The sequence below is a fragment of the Phaethon aethereus genome (genome assembly GCF_964289735.1).
Source record: "Phaethon aethereus genome assembly, chromosome: 21".
Classification (NCBI taxonomy): Eukaryota; Metazoa; Chordata; class Aves; order Phaethontiformes; family Phaethontidae; genus Phaethon; species Phaethon aethereus.
The window spans coordinates 4,575,596-4,595,765 of NC_138597.1; the positions used below are offsets into that span (position 1 = coordinate 4,575,596).

The 20,170-nt window shown below is 38.3% G+C and overlaps 1 protein-coding gene across 3 annotated transcripts in view; it reads right to left on the reverse strand.

Annotated features, from left to right (window-relative positions):
* The window catches only part of KIF1B (kinesin family member 1B), a gene marked incomplete at both ends in the record, with an annotated part of 86,920 nt that overhangs the window by 26,601 nt on the left and 40,149 nt on the right, over nt 1-20,170 (reverse strand). For 2 of the 3 annotated variants that reach the window (XM_082009340.1, XM_082009339.1), the window contains 7 exons: nt 1,719-1,967; nt 2,724-2,861; nt 3,869-4,047; nt 4,654-4,802; nt 5,580-5,673; nt 18,300-18,372; nt 18,785-18,965. In XM_082009340.1, coding sequence (XP_081865466.1) covers nt 1,719-1,967; nt 2,724-2,861; nt 3,869-4,047; nt 4,654-4,802; nt 5,580-5,673; nt 18,300-18,372; nt 18,785-18,965 — 1,063 coding nt within the window. Of the gene's footprint in view, nt 1-1,718; nt 1,968-2,723; nt 2,862-3,868; nt 4,048-4,653; nt 4,803-5,579; nt 5,674-12,578; nt 14,088-18,299; nt 18,373-18,784; nt 18,966-20,170 lie in introns of those variants that run through there. The other variant, XM_082009341.1, reaches the window with a different exon arrangement.

Genomic DNA, 20,170 nt, shown 5'->3' on the forward strand with positions numbered 1-20,170 from the left:
TTCTTTTTAATACATAGAAACGGGAAGCAAGTTGTGTAATTGCCAGGAAACACGTCTGTTTTCATTATACACTGTATTTGCTCAGCTTGTGTTGTGCTTCCTGAAGAGTTTGTGAAATGAAGATGAATAGCTCAACTTTTTCCCAAGCACTGAAGGTCTCGCTCTGAAAGAACACGCACAACAGGAGAATAAGCTGAGCATGCCAGCACTGTTACAGCGCACGTATGCTTTAACTAGCTGACAACCGCTTCCAAGCCAGTTAAAATGGCTTTCCCAAACTGTGGATCAGATTAACCTGAAAGAATTAAATTTTATAAAACACATTACCAAACAACGCACATAAAGGGCACAAATTCACAGAGATCAAAAGAGGACTAATGCAATTTCTTGCACCTTTAGTAACTAATTTTTGTTTCAAAGACTAGATCAAGGAATTTTCAAGTTTTAATCACAGCTTGTAAATAGGTCCACTAAAGACAAAGAGTAAGGTTAGACAATACAGCTAAACTGATCTAAGAGCTTGATAAAAGACTGACAAACCCAGTCCCTCATTTTCACAAATAATGCAATGGAATTTCCTGCATTTGAGGAAACTGCAACAAGATCCCGCCTCCCTGACCATGAAGTCTTCCCTGCTTACAGTCACAAAAAAGGATGAAGTCAAGCTCTGGTCCCTTCTCCTTAGTTCCTCCCTTCCACCAGCCATGGACTCTTACCCTTGCTTTTGTACAACGCCTGTGGTAACCACCTCCCTTACTGTTTTAACAAGTAGATCGGTTTACGAAGTAGATCAAATAATCAAAGAAGCGTAACAGGGGGAGTGGGAGGAGAAGAGAGGGGAGCAAAGACACTAAATAAAATCCTTCTGTTTCTTGTCATGAGTTACATGTTTGAGCAAGACTATCTGTGAAGAAACAGTGCAAAGTATTACATTTTTTTAAAGCAGCTTGCTGTTCTTAGGGTCCACACCACAGACTGAGGTCTGATAATGCCTGAATCATACCTACACTGGCAAAATATGTAGTACTCTAAAATACATTAAGCAAACTTGTTCCAGAAATTCAAGCATAGAGCATGGGAAAAGTGCTGATAAACATCACCAGGCAGTGAATTTTAACCGTGATGACCTTTCACTACCTAATACTTGCTACCAAGATCCATGCATCATCTGAGAAGTCTAATCATCTCAAAGAATACTCTTTTCCTCATCCAGAAAGGACCATTCTTCATTCTCCTCATGCCCTCTTTTTCTCTTCAGACACAGAGGATGTCAGAGGAGTTTTCAAAAGATAGATTTATTGGATTGGACTTACAGACTTTCCACCATACTCTGAGATTCTCTTCTACAGAAGAAAATTACATACTACAATACTATCTTAGTAATCTTGCAATGGCTAAATAGAGCATTCTATAAATAACGCTTAAATACTGTACACAAGGAAAACCACATTCATTCTATGTTGTGACAGTTACCTAGGAAACAGATTTACTCACATTGTTGCATCTTATTTTCTCAATATTTATTTAGGTCTTCATGGCCTCTGACATGGGAATTTAAAACTTAGTATTAAACTACACTCATTCTCTGGCAATTCCAATTTACGTATATTGATATTTTGTCTGGCTTGACAAGAATTCTGTGCAGCACAGGGCAAAGCCATTGCAGTCTACAGCAAGAGCTGGTCCCTTTTGGCCATTCTCACAGTAACCTCACCAACCTTCCCACTAAAATGAACCAAGGGGATCGGTCGTAAAACGGGTCGCGCCCATCATTGAAGAGGTCTGATCCCTCCTCAGTTCCAACGTCGGAGCCAGTATCATCCACAAAGGCCTCATCATCAAAGTCCTCCATCTCATCCTGCTGTTCATCAGCCAGTTCAGTGATGTCGGAGTCAGCCGTGGAGAAAGTGGGGGAGGGCGTGCGATCAGCAAGACGCTCATTCACGCAGCCATGGAATATGGGGGAGCTAGATATCAGTTAATGAATACCAATTAACAGAGTGAGGGGAAAGAAGAACGCTTCATTTAACAGCCGTCTGTTGCCATCAGCACAGAGACCACCTGAACAACAAGCAAAGGCTTCAAACCATCTGGACTGCAATGAAACGTAAGGGAAGAGATTGCTAACAAAGTCAGGAAAAAGCATCCTTGCACTGAGCAGAAAGCAAATGAAAAATTAATATAAACATGGCCAAACATACAGATACTAAGAGCACATCCATTTAACAGAGCTACAATTCTTATTTCCAACACACAGCATTTTTCTAATAAAAATATTGTAAAGGTGCCAACATCAGGAAACATTAAGAATCCCATCAGATATCAGTTATTTCCAAAGGGTATCACCAAACTATTAGAACCACATATGTAAGTAAGGCCCTGGGCCACTCTTCCCTTCAGTTTCCAGTGTTCTTCGTATTCTCACAGCTCTGCTCCAGTGACTTTAGATAAAACTTAACTGGTTAACCTTTTTTAAAAATGAACTTATAACTTACTAAGGGTTCAGTCAAATCAGATTCTACGAAGTTACACCAGAACTGGCAACATTCTAAAAAGCATTTTCTGCTCTTCACTATATCTTAAGTCTATCAGAAATCCCTGAAAGACAACACACACAACTAACACTAGTGGCCATACAGTTTACAACCACATTTAAAGTCAAAGTTCATCCAGAACTGACCGGAGTTACCACTGTACCAGCAGTTGAGATTATCGTCACATACCTTCCAACCAGCTTGAACCAATGAAATCGATCATAAAATGGGTCACTGCCTGTCATTGTGCTTTCACTCTCATCCTGTGTATTAGATGCCATTTCCCCAGCTCTGTCATACATCTCACGCATCAGGTCCAACCTCTGCCTGCATAGAAGAACGCAGGGTTAAAAAATTAATAAAGTGAATACAAAAGCAGAAAACACGAAGTGGGGTACGCTGACTTCGCCTATACCGAATGAAACATCGGAAAGGGAAAATACAGAACAGAGGAGTCTGTACCACTGAAGTTCAGTACTGTACTAATTCTTTGACCTGTTACGGATTCTGGGAAAAATTTTGTAGGCTAAACCCACAAGCAATGAGGCCAGGTCACTGCAGAAGCTTACGCAAATATTGGATTTCACTCAAACTCCTAAATATTCTTTAATATATAATTTTTGCACATTTTTTGCTTCCTTTTTTGCATCAGACAATGTTGCTGAGTAGTTGACGCAGTTTTTTGCATTCCTCTCCAGAAATGTTGGCATTTTGATTCAAAAGTGAACTGATTCTATTACAGACTTCTATTTATTTATTGATGAAAATAAGTGTTTCACACTGCAAGATCCTTCACCCAGAAGGTATTAGTGGAAAAAAAGTTCTTCAGTCAGTATTTAGAATGGGGAAAAGATGAATGCCTTTTGCCTGTTTACAAGAATGTGATCAAAATAATTCAAGTTACAGTCAGAATTTGTGTAGCTTCCACAGAAATAGAATCTTCTTTATTTAAGCTTTTTATTGTACATTACCCCCTATACTACTAGGTTATATAAAAGCAGGTGGCAAGGAAACCTTTGCAGTGAAAGGAACATGAAAACAATTAATGCAGAGACATAAGCTGTGATGAGACTTACTAAATTTAAAAAAATAAAATGTAACCTCAAGTTACAAAAACTAAATGTAGAGTCGAGGTAAGATGCTGGAGAACAAATGCAATTGTTTAATGAATCTAGAAAGCTGGTATTTAAAACATACCACACTGCCTGGAAAGTTGGCATTTGGGAGGACACAGAGAAAGCCACATACAACAGGGAATAAACAGCAAGGGGTGAAATTTTTCAGTGAAGCTCCTCGGATATAAGGAAGTTTGTTCTCCAGTAATATTTACATACTTGAGTTTTTCTAAGGACCAGTAATGCGTTGCTCCATTCTTCAGATCCTGGACTTCCACTGCTACCACTGTACGGGGGAAAGGCCTATTGTCCCGCATCTTCTCCAACTCAGTGGGCAAAAGGTCTGGTGGCAGTGGTGAGTAGAGCGTGTCTGTCAGCAGGACAAATTGAAACTGCACCTGAACGGAAAAAGAATTACTTTAGTTCTGAGAAGTCGGGTATCAGCATTACAAAGGGGATAGAGACGTAACCTAAGGTAACATATGAAGTCAGTTTGACTTTCCTCTCTGTGAACAGATTCAGGGGTTTTTTTTTACACCTTTTTGTTTTTTCCCCCCTCAAAATGGCATAAAACGTTTTTCAGCTGAGCATACATGTCTCGCCTGTATCATCACAGCTAGCAGAGGTCTGGAAAACTATAAACCTATCACATCCTGCAGCACCCACTTCTCTCGGAAAGATGAATGACCAGATGAAGTTAAAAACAAAAAGGAAAAGACAGCGCCCTGAGGAGATGTGCATGTACATGTGTTTATGATATTGACAGGAACAGCATAAGAGAAATGAAGAAGAGGAGAATATATCAACCAGATTTGCAGGGAATGTTCATTTAGCCAGAAGCCTGAATCAGGAGACACGATTTTCTGAATCCTCTAAGGCCCAAACTAATAAGCAAGAGACATATACCTTTAAAGACTACAAGTAACTCTGACCGTCTGAAGCAGGATTATATAGTCAAAATTGATGATTCAGAAAATTCAGAACGATACTCTACATGTCCTTACCTTTTTCTTTAACTCTACACTAATTGCATTGGCTTCTTTCAGATACACTGCATTTCCCCAGAGCTGGTCCCTCAGTGAAGTAAACTGGTGAAATTTCCACTTCCTGAAAGCCCACTGTGCAAGTTCATACTCATGTTGTGTCCAGGGCACTAGAAAGAGCAAAGAAACAGAGAACTAAAACACTGTGACTTCTCTAAACCATCACATGCAGTATCTAATACTACTGCTGACTGTGTCATCAAGTACTCAACACCTTTTCTGCAAGAGAAGGACAGAAAATAAAAACCTGCATTTTTATCATTCAGTGAGAAAAAAATGGATTCAAATTTCCTTACCACTAGCTTTGGAGATATAATGATCAAGTAAGGAGATGTGGAACCGAGAAAACAAAATGAATTCTACTCCTAGTATTTTAAATTAGTTAATGATTATTAAAGCCAAATGCTGAAATAGTGGAATGAAAGCAAGTATTATGGGAATAATAAACTTTATCTACTGTCCAGAAATGGAGTTATACAGACACGTCACAGCATGAATTCTAAGAATTCCTACCAAGGAGAAAAAAAAACCTTCAAAATCAAACAAGGAAACAATGGCAACAGTATTATTTTGGTTTAAGACATCTGAACTCTGTTAGCGCCAAGAGAAGCCAGATTCCTTCAGACTCAAGGCCATCAAATCAAAGCTTGTAGTTAAACTAATCTAGTTTGTCCATCGATTGAATTTGGGGACGTATAACTACTATTTATGTGGAACTTACTCTATGAATGGGTAGTTTAAATCTTTATGCTGTGAAGGTTACAGATCAAGGTTATGACGTGTTTTGCAGCTTTCCAAAGCAAGTTTTCTCTCTATTGCAAGAGATATTATAGCATCTGTCCCTTTAAGCTTGGCTCTATCCAAATTATTCTGAGCTTCAAACTCACCTTCTTCCTCTTCTTCTTCCTCCTCTGTTGTTTCAGCTGCCAAGGATCGTGTCTCTACCTGCTTCTGTAAGGCCTGCAGCTTACTCTCATAGTCCTGTGGGGAGATAGGAGATACCGTGTAGGAGGACAGACAAAAGCAAGGAGAACAGTTAAGAGAGACTAACACCTCAGATGGAATGACAGACACAGAAAACAAGTACATAAAGACATTTCCATTAATGCTCAGAGGTCACATACCAACATCTATTGTTTTAGTATAATCTGTCCTTGAAAAGAGAGAAGACAGAGGCCAATACAACTGAAGATAGTAGTATTGTTTTTTTGAAATCATCAGATATACATGCTCATAGTATCTGTAAGAGGGAAAGGCTTAGGATTTTTTTTTTTGTGCTAAACACTGGAAAAAGGGGATTTGGGGGGAGGAACCTGCTTGCTGCTTTCAGGGAGGTAGGAAAAAGGTAGAAATAGAGAAAAGTACAGGAATAAATTTTAAAAGGGGAGGATTATTCACCTTCATTTTCTCAAACACAACGATTAACAGCACCACTGATTTGCCTTTTGATACAAAAAAAATCATTTAAATTTTAGAACAAAAAAAGGACAACATTTTGGTTTTAATTAGATTTTCCTCTTGGGATGTAAATATGACTCTCACATGTGTATTTAATATATCAGAAGATGAAAAAAAATACCACCACCCTGGCAAGCAGACAGAGAAGTCTGTGCAGAGGTTTCCTCACAAGGAGCACTTCAACAATACCTTCTGGTGTGAGAGCATTTTCTTCCTGTTCAGCGTAATCATGCCTTGAAATAAATGCTACTAATGACCCTTTTCTTATTTGCTGGTAAAACAAGAATAAATTCAAGCTATTTAGAAAACACACAGTCACTGTGCTCCTGGTCTCAGCGCCTACCTCACTACTGTATTTTATTTTTTGCAGATAATCCTTCGGCATACATTACACAATATTAAATTGGCTTCTCAAGATTTTTATAGAAGAGTTGCAACAATTCACTAAGTGTTACAGAGTTTTTAAGGAGAGCTCTTGAAGCCACTTATCTTGTACTCCAACCTTCTCTCTTCTACAGTCCCAAACTCTAAAATTCTTCTCCAATGTGCTGTTTGCAGTAATGCATTCTTAAGTCTAACAGCTACAGAAGGAAAGCTTTACACTTTCCTCCCATCCTGTTTAAGCATCTCACCTAAACATGTACATTACTTTGTTGTCGTACAGCAAGTATTGTACTTAATACTGCTACAATGTGTTTGCATCAAATTTAACACAAGTTCAGTCAGAAAGACCTTTACACAGCATTTGGAAAGGAGATAAACCTGAAGTATGTTCCTTTGAGTTTATAAGTAAGATTTCCTGGAGGTAGCATTAAATGGTAGCTGTGCTCTTAGAACAATCCCCTGAAAGTGCAGAATTTTCAATACCATGAATTCAATACCCATGACCTTTAAGGAGAGAAAACTGAACTATTAAAGATATATGGCCTTTGCATATGGCTGCATTTTATTCTTCTCATTTCCTCTTGAAATTTTAGTTGGCTAAAATGCTCCTTCTTCATTTGCGTCTGCTCCACTCACTCTTACAGTGCAAATAAACCTTAGCCCAGCAGCAGGGCAACTACAGACAAAACAAACATATATCCTTTCTTTTGATATCACTTCTGAAATTCTCAATGATTCATCAAAAAAACATTCCAGACTCAATGAGGTTTCTACTTCTGAAATACCCAGTGTACTCTTAAAAAAAATCACCCACATAAAGGCACTCTGATCTTTTCCTCCCCCCACCCATGTAGATAATGCTGTTACATTTGAAACCAAAATAAAATAGGTCAGATGTGGATTGACAGAAACAATCTTCTCTTACTTGCAAGAAAGAGCAAAATAATTTATTTTCCTGTAGTCTGAAGTAGATAATCTGAAGGTGTCATTTTGAGCAGCTAAATTGTAGAAGTGAAGAAATTAAAAGCTCTTCAAGTAGTGTTTAAGTAGAATCTTTGATCAAATTCTTTAGGAAAAACTGAAAAGCTTGAGGGAATGGTCAAAAATCAGGAGCATTCCACTGTGAAAATTCTACTTCCAGCATGAAAAATCCAGGCACATTAAGTTAATTCAAAGACAAAAACCTGCTTCTTGTCTTCTCTATTTTCAGACTTGTGAGCCAAGTAAGTGTATCTTCTGCACATTTAAATACCTAGATAAATAAATGCTTCATATAAGCAGACACTTGTTATTGACTTCACACTAACAAACATTACTTTTAAAACTAAGTAAAAGAATTAAAGTTTATTTTCCCATAATGAAAAAAAGAAATAGGTACCACTTCCCTAAGCAGAAAAACAGGATTATGGTTGACTCCTGGCACTTGATACTATGGTAGTATTTAAAACTAATTGGCACTGAGCAACAGATGAAGGATGAATTTCACATTGGTTCACACAGAAGGTGCACTGACTACATTGTAAAAGGGGTTGGTTTGCTCTACTGAGAGATTGGTCAGCTCTCCAGAGAGACATATCCAGACATGATTAGTGATAATACACACATAATCGTTAGCACCAATGTAAAAGAACCTCAACCGCTAGAAAAAAAAACAACAGCCACCTGCATCTAGAAGCTGCCCTGAAAGTCCATGCCCTAGGATCCCTGGAACCCAACGCATATTGTTGTACAGCTTCAAACTAGTTGATATCATAAGCTGTGTGAATGTGGACAAAGGGAATGCAGTTTATTTTGCCCAGGGGCATGGAAATAGCTAAAGCACAACAATCATAGATTTTCTGAAAACAGGAAAAAAAAAAAATCATACAGTCAAACTAGGCCGAGCTTTTTAAGACCAGACTGGACCAGCTTTTTAGGTAGAACACTGTACCATAACAACTTAAGATTCTCTGGATCTACACGATGTCTGCAAAGGTACTATAGTGTATATGATCCCCTCCTGTACTTGAGGTATACAAAAAAGTCAGTTTCTTTTGTCTTCAGTAAGCAAGTAAACAGAGAACAGCCATCTCTCTCATTTTCTTCCAGAATTTAGATAAATGGCACATAAGATGGTACAATGGGACAGCACTGAAGAAGAGTATCAGTAGTATGGCTTGTATCCCCTTGCACTATGAAAAGCATTTTTATTTTTTTTAACATAAGCTATGTGACAGTAGACCTACATACACACACAAATCTGTGTAGGCTGCTTTTCACGTAACTTAACAGCAGAAAAATCAGGGTGGACAGGATCAGATTGCCTTTTTAACTCTGCTAGAACAGTACCAACCCCAAGATCAAAAAATAAAAATAAAATCAGGACAAGCCTGCAATCAAGTTTCATTTCCACTTCACTGAGACAAATCTGACACTTACAAGAGTATTTCATAGTTTATTGAAAGAGCACTTGTTACAATACAAACCAGTTCTGCTTTTCACAAGGCAGATGCTCGCTCTTAAGACAATCCAAAACTTGTTTTTTCTTAAACAATGGACAGATCTGAAAATCCCATTTAATTCAAAGGCAGGTCACTGCTTGCTTTACAGTACAAAAGGGTACACAGCATGGATTTCTCATGTGGCAGCTCCTGAAGTGGTTCAATGGGAAGTATCCAAGACAAATTTTAACATAAAGGATAAAGAGCAAATTTCAACACATAGAGGATAAAAGAAAAACAGTAAGGGAGATATTGAAACTATACTGAATGTACTGATAAAAACAGCATCCTCTAATTTGACAGATCCCTAAACTCACATCGCTTGAAAAAGGATGTTGAAGTCTCTCAGAGGAGCGTTAGTGGCATGCATTTCCCCCCACTCCACCCTCCCAAATGCACATGTCCCTAAGTGAGTCCTAAAGGGCATTTAAGAAATCATCACTAAGGCACAGGTGGATACAAGCTAGTTGTAAAAGCACACAACACATCAGCACTTAGCAATGGCAGTTAAGCTTACTAAACCAGCACTCCCATCATGGATGCCACATTTCCATTAACCTGAAAGCCTTTTCACACTGTCATCTATTGAAGCAGCTGTATTACTGCTCATTAATAGGGAATTTGGACTGAGAGGTGTGTGTATTTCTGAATAGTGCAAGGAGATCCACAAGTTCTCACATTGCTTCCCTTACCAGATGAGGCACTGCACTGTAATTAATATTCAGTTCTTAAAGTGGGCAATTATTTTTATAGGACCTTTTTTTTCCAAGTTTCATTTCTGTGATATCCTACTAAAAGCAAGGAAAGAAGCTGCTTCCTCTGAGCAGACTGGACTCCATTTTGATGTTGTCTATTCTTTTTCTTTTTTGTCAAATCATACAACAACAGAATAAGCAGCGCTGTTTTTCTAGCGCTGCGCTAAAACAGTGGGGGGTAAGACAGACTGATGGCAACCTATTGTTCATCATCACCACCACCACCACCCAGGCATTTACAGATATTTCTTCTCAGATTTTTAAGCTGAAATAAATTGGCAAAAACTTTTTAGTGTCTAGCACTAAAGTATCAAATAGCAGCAGTTTTTAATCTCATGTCAGTACATGTATTTGCATGGACTTCAAAACTAACCCACGCTCAATCACGTGGTGATTTCACACAGGGAGCCACAATCCTCAATAAAAATGGTACACAAGATAAAATTGATTTGTTTTTTTCTCACGACCTATGCCATGCAGACTTAACTCTGTTTGGGTCACATATTCCTACAGAATCAAGAGGATTTCCAGAGCATTCTTTAAGAGAGTCCAAGCCTTTTTCAGGATATGAAAAAACTCATTACTCTTGACATGCACAAAACCAAAGTGCAATGCACTACTAAAACAGGATTCTAAAATAAAGGCAACAGCAAAATATTATTTGCAGCCCAAAACTCATTTTGCAATTCTGATTCAGGCTCAAAGAAAGTATTGCTAATCTACAAGGCTTCTTTTCTTTAAGAATCAAGACATTTTTGGACCTGACGCTTTATTTCCTTCTTTCAAGTAGGCCAAAGCATGAGATAAATGCAAGTTACAAAAAGTCATATTTGGACACAAAAATTAAACCTGCCATAAAAACAAATGTCCCAAGTGAGATGGGACCAGCTGAGTCTTTTAGGACAGTTAGAGGACTGACTTTGTGTCTCCTACATCAGAGGACCAGTATCCTATCAGCAACACATGTGCAGAGACTTAAGAGTTGACACATGATTAATCGATACACAAATGGTGCACGGCTGCCACTTACCATGTGTTGCAACCAGCACCTACACCATGCACAGTTGGCGGAGTGGGGGGAAAGTAGGACAGGAAACAAAAACAAGATGGAAAATAAGCTTGAGGCACCTCCTACTCACCTACAGCTATGCTGAAACACGCAGAAGTAACAATTACCAGTAGGGCTTATATTTTCTCACATAATAAGCAACCTCAAGTAAATTAAGGATATTTGTGCAAAACAGCACAAATCATTTAACTGTACAGATACACTGCAAAAGTGGACCTATATTACCAAATGTGGTATAATAGCCAATTTTTTTTTCAAATCGCCGTCAAGTTAAATATAAAAGCAAAGTAAGCCCTCAAAGCTTTAGATTGGCTTATACTTAAGTCCACAGATTTTTAGAAGCAAGCACAATTTTGTTTTGCACTTTCAGAAACTCAGAAAGAAGAAAGCGTATAATTAAAATTGAGACTCTCCAATAGAGATAAAACCCCAAGCTCATAAAGCCTATTCCTTAATGAACACTTCTGTAATTTGTTACAATCTGAAGTAGGGATTGCAAGCATTTGTTTTATGGCAAATCACCTCCAAGTATAGACCTCTTCAGATCAAAATAGATACTAAAAATTTTAACTTGTGTTTTGAGTGTGGGGAGGAGGAAAATTAATCTTATTTTCTCCTCAAAGTGACATTCTCCTTTGTTAAACAAGTCTTGAAACAGGGATTTAATCCAAGACCAGAGGCACTAACATGAGGTATCACATTAAGATGAAACAGTTCAAATCTCCGATTTTTGAGGAGAATTCAGCCAATTCAAAGTAGTGATCTACAAATCTTCATTAGAATAACAATTTCAAGAACGTCTCCCAGACTGATGCCCGAGAAAGCTGAAAACATAAAATAAAAAGAATTAGCTTTTTGAGGCTTCTTCCTGCAGAGTGTTGAAAAATTCCTTTCCACCATCTCTGTATAATAATTAAAAACTATTATATTTAGAGATACAATGGGAATTAGAAAAAGCTTATTTCCAAGTACTGCTTCAGCAATATATATATATTCTGACATAAAATTCCATTCAGGCAGGTTTAACTGTCACAGCAATTTCATACGAATAATTATGAACTTAAGCAGAAGGAGAAAAGACATCTCCTACTCAGGGAGATGTTGTGACCCAATAGCTCTTCTTAATTTCTCTATTAAAAAAGCCATATATCTTGTCAGCCGACAACTTTTGGTTTATACATTATTATTATTATGATGATGATGAAGAATTTGAGTTAAGAGTGGAAAATACTGTTCTGAAGAGCCAGATCAATTTAAAAACAGATGGTCAGTTTCCTTATTGCTAAGAAAAAGGTCACAAGAAACATTCAATGCTATAAACTAAATTCCTCTTTTGATTGTCTACATAAAACACAGGAGGAAGGTAGCACTTTGTAAGTTCCAGACAGTATTTTCAGCATTAGAAAAATACTCCAAGACACACACAAAAAACTTGGTAAGTGAGCTAGCAGGGAAGTTCTCCCCTCCACATCCCTCCCTCCAAGTCTTCTAGTCTATGAAAAAAGTTCTTAATTTTTCAGAACGTTCTTCCAATCAACGTTGTTAAAACCGCCACAAAAGTCACATGCAAACTGAACACACTGAAGGGCCAGTACCTTGTGTTCATATGTCGAATTACTCAAGTTCTACCTGGCCAAACAAAACCCAAGACATAAGCAAAGCCAACCCTGGCTGTTTCTGAATGACAAGCCAGAATTGCCCCTGCTTCCCTCCTTCCCCAGGCTATTTTTGGCCAACTAATCATACTGTAGTTTCTCTGCCCGCTTTGAGGTTAGGTGCTGAGAATTGGCGCCTCATCCGTGGGGGCGTCACAAACTGGTTATAGTGGTTAAGCCGGTCAGTCTGTTTTGGGTGGAAGTTAGCTGCATGGCCTTCTGCACTGCCTCCATTGTTGTGATTGCAGTAAGGTTGTCGGTGCTGGTGGATGTGGCGTTTTTGCTGGAAAGTCTGCAGGTCCGGATTCTGCTGCCCACTGTACAAGTGCAATGATTCAGATGAGCCTGATGTTTGACGCCGCAAGCTTTTTTGAGAGCCATTATTGAGAGAATTGCTTCTCCAGCGCAACTGAGGTGATGGCTGCTGCTGATTGCTAGGCTGTGACTGGGTGTTTAACTGCTGCCTGTTAATTTGGATATTATCTTGATTCCTCTGGGGGCCATAAAGATTCCACAGCTGCTGAGGGTCTTTAGAAGCAGCTCTACTTTCTTTTTCTTTGTTTTCATCTTTGCTCTTTTCATCTTCTTTTGGAATTCTAACTTCAATAACTTCATCCTCTGTGATAATTATATGGGTGCCTGGACTCCATGAGTTCCTATGCTTGGGATTGCTTTTGAAAGGGAAGCGGGGCTTGCGATTTTCAGGTGGAATAAATCGGTGAGGCATATTTTGTCGACGAAGCTGTTTTGCTATTTCCTGCTGCTGCAGATTTTTAAATCGAATCTGTTCTTGCCTCATCCAACGTAGTCGCCCACGTCTGAAAGCTGGATCACCTGCCATTAACTGAGAAACACGCTCCTCTTTAGCAAGATCATCATTCTCACTTCTTTTTAAGTCATCCGTGGTCTTCTTATCCACATCCATCACACTGGCAGAGTTTGGAGACTTAGCATTAGCTACAGTTGACTGAGCCTTCTCAGGAGACCCTATCAGAGGTAAAACCTTCTCCATTTTTAGCATCTTATTTCTAAGAACTTTTATCTCTTCATCCTTCATGTTGTTCTGCTTCTTAACTTCTTGCAAAATATCTTCCAGTTTGTCTATATGCACCTTAAGGTCATCCACATCAGTTATTCCTTTACCATTGGCCATAACATCTTCAATTTTCTCATCTCCAACTCCGACTGTATCCCAGACATCACGAGCAACAGCTCGCCATGATTCACGCTCATTTGGATCTTTTTTCCCATACATGGCACAAAGCTCTTTCATTTTAACAATGGCCAGAGCCTCAATCTCCTGCCTAGTGTGCCTGAAGTCATTGAGTGCTACCTCATAGCATATCTCTTTCACAGCCTGAATCTTTAAGTCTGAGATGGTAACCCATTTGGAGTCTTTGCTAAGGCGTCGACGTTGGGGTATCTGGTACATTTTAATAGGCTCTCGTTTCTTCCCACTGCTGGGGAGGCCACACTTTTTTACAATGGTTTGGAGCTTGCTGGGGGGCAGCTTCTCTCTCAGGGAAGTGATCAGTCTCCAACTCTCCTCACACGATCTCTTGTCCGAATCATCCCCACTATCAGAGTCTGCATCCTTTGGAAAAACAAAAATCAAGAAGTGGCCCCAAAATAACCAAAATTAAAATTGTAAGAAAATGGAAAAGCTAAACAAGAAGTAGCAGGCAAAGAAAACTAAATCAAAAATCAAAACAGAACAAGTGATAGGGAAGTCCCTGAAGACTGAGAGTTAGGGCATTAAAATGCATCTTCAAGAGTCATGGACTGTCAAAATTGGAGTTCTTCACTAAATTAAGATTAACGTTATATTTTAAAGTCTTGTTATCTCAAAATAGCAGATAATCTAAACTCTTCCCTCCCAATCCCTTCCAAATCTTTAAATAGATCAACTAAAACCAAGTTCCTGATCAAAAAAATTAATAACCAAGTGTAAACTGCACTTCACACATGCTACAAAGACATGCAAATCCCCGCCACACACATTTGCCTTGGTGACTGCTGTTGCTTCTTTCAGCAAATCCTCCCCACGTAGGTGAACGCAACAGCCATCATAGAAGATATCATGAGCAGCCAGAATAAGTCGGGTTAACACTGGTTAGTAACGTTGCACGTGGTTGCAGGGATGCTCAAGTTTAGAATCCACTTCACTACAATAGCAGCCAGAGAAGTGTTAGACGATAAGAAGAAATGAAACAGAAGCAGCCAAAAGGTTCAATGTTAAAAGGACTGTAAGTGCCACTATGACAGGTGAAGACAGTGGTTCATACTCCAAGATTTGCTACAAGCTAAAAGGATATCCAGAATCAGAGTTTCAGAGGTGGGCTGTAGTTTGTTTGGGTTTTTTTTTTTTCCCATTTGTCACTTGTTGCTTAGTTTAAAGGAAAATAAACATTAACAGTCTTGTCTGTCCGAAGAATGAGTTTCAGAAGAATGTAGCAGTAATGACTTTTTTTTTTTTAATTGTTTTAATACAAATTCTCTATTTGATATCCTTGATTTGTCCTCTTCTCAAACCCTAGGGCCTGGAGCTTCCACACACTTGCTAAGAGTTACGCATGTTTTGCTTCTTCATTACAAGTTTTCCACCTTTTGCTAAATGATTTTTAATGAGCAGTGCTTCAGGTTTCCATACGCTAGGAATGTTTGTTCAGGTATACTGCCACCAGAAGTTAAGGATATCCATTATTGCTTACTGCAACCAGGAATTAAAATCAGACTACTTTTCTTTAAAGGACTATTAAGTTAAGACATCTCTTTAACAAAGAAAAAGTCCTACATACTATTGTGACCCAAAAATCTTCAGTGTAACACAACAGTCAGTCTCTAATGAACCTCTAACTAACATCCCTATTGTTCACAGAGAGAACTGTAATACATGACAGATCCGTAACAATAACATCCAGTTACTCTAAAAATGAAGGAAACCCAGGTCATTGACTCGAAACCACAGGCTCCTAGACTTAAGACTTCGGGTAGAAGACCACGAAGAATGGGGAACACAATATAATTTGTTTTGGCAATGATGAAAGGGAATAAAAGAAACACTGTTCTGCCCTATGGTCAACAAGCTCCACAGCCTAAGACTCACATTAATTGAGCTTCTTGTGACTTTAAGAATTTTTAGTGTTTAAGGATAGCACTAGAGAATCAACTTCTCCTAGTTTAGGTCAAAATATAAGCAAAACGCTCGTTTAGAAACAGAACATAAACTCTTTGTGAGTTTACAGCTGACAAAACTTGTGGCCTAAGGAAACAGCATCTAATAAACTGCACATTGCAGTGGAAACAGAAGATGCCTCGGAGGAAGACACTATACAAACTACACATTCAAGGTTACATCCAGAAAGGCAAAACACCAACTTCTCAAATATTAAGTCACAAGTTCCACAGGGTTATTCTTTTAGCTTACAATATTACCATGCTACTACTTTTGGGTATGTCTTGTGTATAAAAAGCTAATTAAGAGACACTGTGTGGTCATTGCCCTAGGAGCACTCAGAGGTTAACCAGACCAATAGGTATATACCCACATTCTAATACCTAGTGGTCACTGCAAAGGCATTATGACCAAGAAAACCAGGAAGATAATTTTAGCGCTATTAAACACATTTTTGCATTAAATTTGTAAAATGGAGAACAATTATTTCTATTCCCTAGTAATACTAGCAAGGCGAACATATGTTAGTTGTAAATTTTGGGGGACAAGACCTATTATTTATCTTTTTTGTATATAGCACATCTAACAAATAAATACCCAAATTGGTTGGAATCTCAGCACAAAAACAGAACAATCTGGTAACAGGATTAGCCAGCTCCTTATATCCAAGATTATCCTCCAATTTAGAACGAGAAGAATATCTGTATTTCAATATCAGTCTTACACAGCAGTAAGTTAGAGAACCTGATATTGCAGCTGGATATTGTAGCAATGTAAATACTTTTAAGGTACACAAGGTGAAATGCATTCCCAGTTTTCCCAATCATTATTCAACTACTGTTGTATGAATGCATTAATCCTGTCCATTCCCGACATACACTGACACAGAAATCACAAGATGTGTCAAGAAGTGTTGCTGTCATCTGAAATATTCTTATTAAGCATCGTGGGAAGCAGGATACTGCTTAACAGAACAATGATCTCATTTGATATGATCCCTTACAACTACAAAAGGTGTCCTTCAGGAATTACATTGGTAATGCATGTAGGATTCTCTCTTCTACCTTTTTCCACTAATTGAAATTAAAAAAAAAAAAAAAAAAGCAAGCTTAAAGAAATCAGCAACTTTATTACAGTGTTAAACAACCTTCCCTTAATCTTAAGTACATGGGGAAACAAATTCCCTTCACAACACTTTCATAAACGCAGCCTTATTTGAAGCAGCTCCCCAGACAGCCAATTCTCACATCTTTAATTCATACAATAGTTTAGCTTGTGCCTGTCAGCTAAAATTTAAGGGAGGGTATTCCATTACTTGCCTCTCCTTTGACATTTAGCCAAAACTTACTCGATACTCAAATTATGTTTATTTCCACATTGAACTGATTTTTGCCATACTACTTTCAGCTACATAAAACTTAACTATAAAATTGCAGAGATGAAACGTTACATTAGTCACATCTTAACTTCCTTTCTGAACTAAGTGTTGCTCTGGTTCAAAGTCTGCAGTCACTCCTCTCCATCCGAGAAATTAGTCCCTTGCAATGAAATAATTAGAGATGCAGAAGTCTTTAAGTGTAGAATATAAATTAAAAAAAAAAAATGTAGTTTCTACCTATGGAAGCCACAGTATTTTGCTCCATTCTGTTTTTTGGGAGAAGGGGAAGAGCTTTACGGTTTAAAACCCAGCGTTCACCTAACCCACAGTTTTCAGTGGTCTCAAGCTAATACTACAAACAAATGAATCATGATTTAAATTTTTATTAGAATTCAGGCACAACTACATTTACCTTCTGTCTAAAAGACAAGCCAATGTACTTAAAGCAGAATCAGGAGACTCAGGTTTCTTAAGGAAATCTAGATTTCATTCCCAGTCTTGGTCTTGTTTTTAAAATTCACAGGTTGCTTGAAGACTGCATGCATTTCTATTAGCAATGCACTTCAGAAGATATTTGTTGTGAGAAGACTGAAGTCTTCCTATATTGGACTTAACTTATCAGACTTCCTATTTAAGAAAGAGGTGGAAGGATAGAATTCCCATTGTTCTGAATGAGTTAACGTTCCCTTTGCACACTGCTCCCTAGTCATAACCCCACCATCAGCATGTGTACCATTAAGACCCTTACAAGGAACTCCATGCAGGGGGAGGGAGAAGGGTTAAAACATGCACAATGCAGCAACATTTTCAGACATCATTCAAAAAAATAAACCTAGCATATATGAACCTAGTTCTACGAATCTCTTTGGCAGCACAAAATTAGTGTGTTCTGGTGGTCCAAGACAAAAATTAAGGCAAACATTCCAAGAAGTAGCTGTTTAGACTACTGAAAAGGAACTTCAAAAACCACAGAGCATAGAAATGCCCTTCTTTCAGTTAAGTTGCAAGAAATCCAACCTGTCCCAACAAGAACTGATTAAAGCCTCTTCATTGTCAATTACAATCTCTGAATTAACATGAAGGAGCTCACTCACACTGATAATAGTTCACTGCAGACATAAAAGTATTTGTGAAAGCAAAGGGAGAACTGCATTGTGCAGACAACCCAAGCAGGTTTCCTAAACTTTCAGATAAGCAAGGACAGGAATTACTCTTTGCCAAAGGTATAGTTAATCTGAAGTAAGGACACGTACCAGCCTTTGCTGCTCCAACAAGAGATCAGCTTCTTCCTTCTCTTTCTTATACAAAATCTCCATTTCTTGTAATCTGAAAATGAACAAAAGAACAGAAGTGGTCAAAGAGGTCATTCTTTTCATTTTGGTGTTACTCTACACACACAGCCCACTGAATTACAGTGACAAGAGTAAAAGCCATTCCACTCAAAAGGAACTGTTATTTGTCTATTGCATTACTTAGAAGTGAAACTTCCTACAAGTTGCAGTTCAGTGCTTCACCAAAAGGTCTACAGGGTTAATGGCGGGTGCTTATCTGTGATTTTTAAGAGCTAAAGCACTGAAACACTCGAGCAAAATAACAAGGAAGCTTTCTGAACTTTCACAATAGATAGCAGAGATGCTGTGTGGCAGAACCTAGGTTTAGGTTCTGCACAGACACCACCCAAATATGCTGCAGCTGGCTCCTCCTTGTTTCAGGTAGAAATTTTGAATTTTTTTGTTACCTTTTCTCCATCTCCTGCTTCATGTCAATGCCCTGCTTCTCCAGAAGCTCCCTTTGAGCAAATGTCCAGTCAACTGGCTCCGAGGGAGTCTCAGCTGATGGTGTTTTCTCTCTTTCTGCTCGTGCTTGCTCTGGATGGTTGAATCTGAAGACATGATTTTTACCCATGATGATACGATTTCCTACAAATAGGAATAGAAGTTAATTCTTTCAGATAAGGATTCCAAAACCCTTGAAAAACATCACGGAATGATTCATCCCATTTATCCTGTTGGGTGACAGCATAAGAAGAGATTGCCCTATAAGGATTTCTGTATACATTCAAGTTAACTAGGTGACAAGAAAAAAACCGAAAATGCCTGGTTTATACAGAACAAGCCACTGCTGATAAGCAGCAGTGCTCACAGAGGACGAAATCACCATCAGGGGTCCAATCTGACACCCCAGCAGAGTTTATCAAAAATTAAAGGACAAATGTGGAGACTGAACAACAGCTGCAGTAAATAGATCACATCACTAAATCCCATCCCTCTTCTCCCGTGACAGTGCCAAAACATGGGCAAAAGCCACTTCAGCAGAATTTTCAGCTTGGAAAAGCCTAACTTCAAACGCTGGAATGCAGTTTGCTTTAAAATGTGGTTTACGTGTATTGATTTTATCGTAGTCCTAATCAGTGGGATTTATGGAAGGATTTTACAGCTTCTTTTAGACCAATCTCAAAAGAGCTGAAGAAATCTCATATTGTTAAGTCTTTTGGCTAAATCCTAGGGATATCAGATGTCCACAAACCCTGAGACTTGTGTGTGATGAAAGATGGTAAAATGCCTCTGCTCTTCCAGAGAGCATATTAATATAGTTAAAATTTTAAGAAAGCATTCTAGTAAATAGACCTCCAAAGTAAACAAAATTGTGCTTATCGATATATTACTAAAATACAGGCTCTTAAAGATGTCAGACACCATGTCTATATTCTTCTATTAACTCAAATTATCTAGATACAGAAGAAAAAAAAAATCTAATTTTTTTAAAAAAGTAATTACTAAATGATAAAGTTATGGTATTCAATATGAGCTATATGCAGGCACAGAACAGCAAAAACTGTTCTTTGTTCATTGTCCAGACTTATGTTGAAGTCACTACGCTTGGTTCCATGAAAACACTCACTTTATAACTTCACGCAAATAATTCCGAAGTGTGTTTTGTTTGGTTGGTTGGTTTTCGCTTTTTGGGTTTTTTGGGGTGTTTTTTGTTTGTTTGTTTGGTTGGTTTTTTTGGGGTTTTTTTACCAGTAGAAAAATGGGGGAGGAACACAGAAAGCATCATAGCTTAAAAGAGGTAGGTTAAAACCCATAATTTACGGAAGTCACTCTCTCCTCTCTAATTCTTC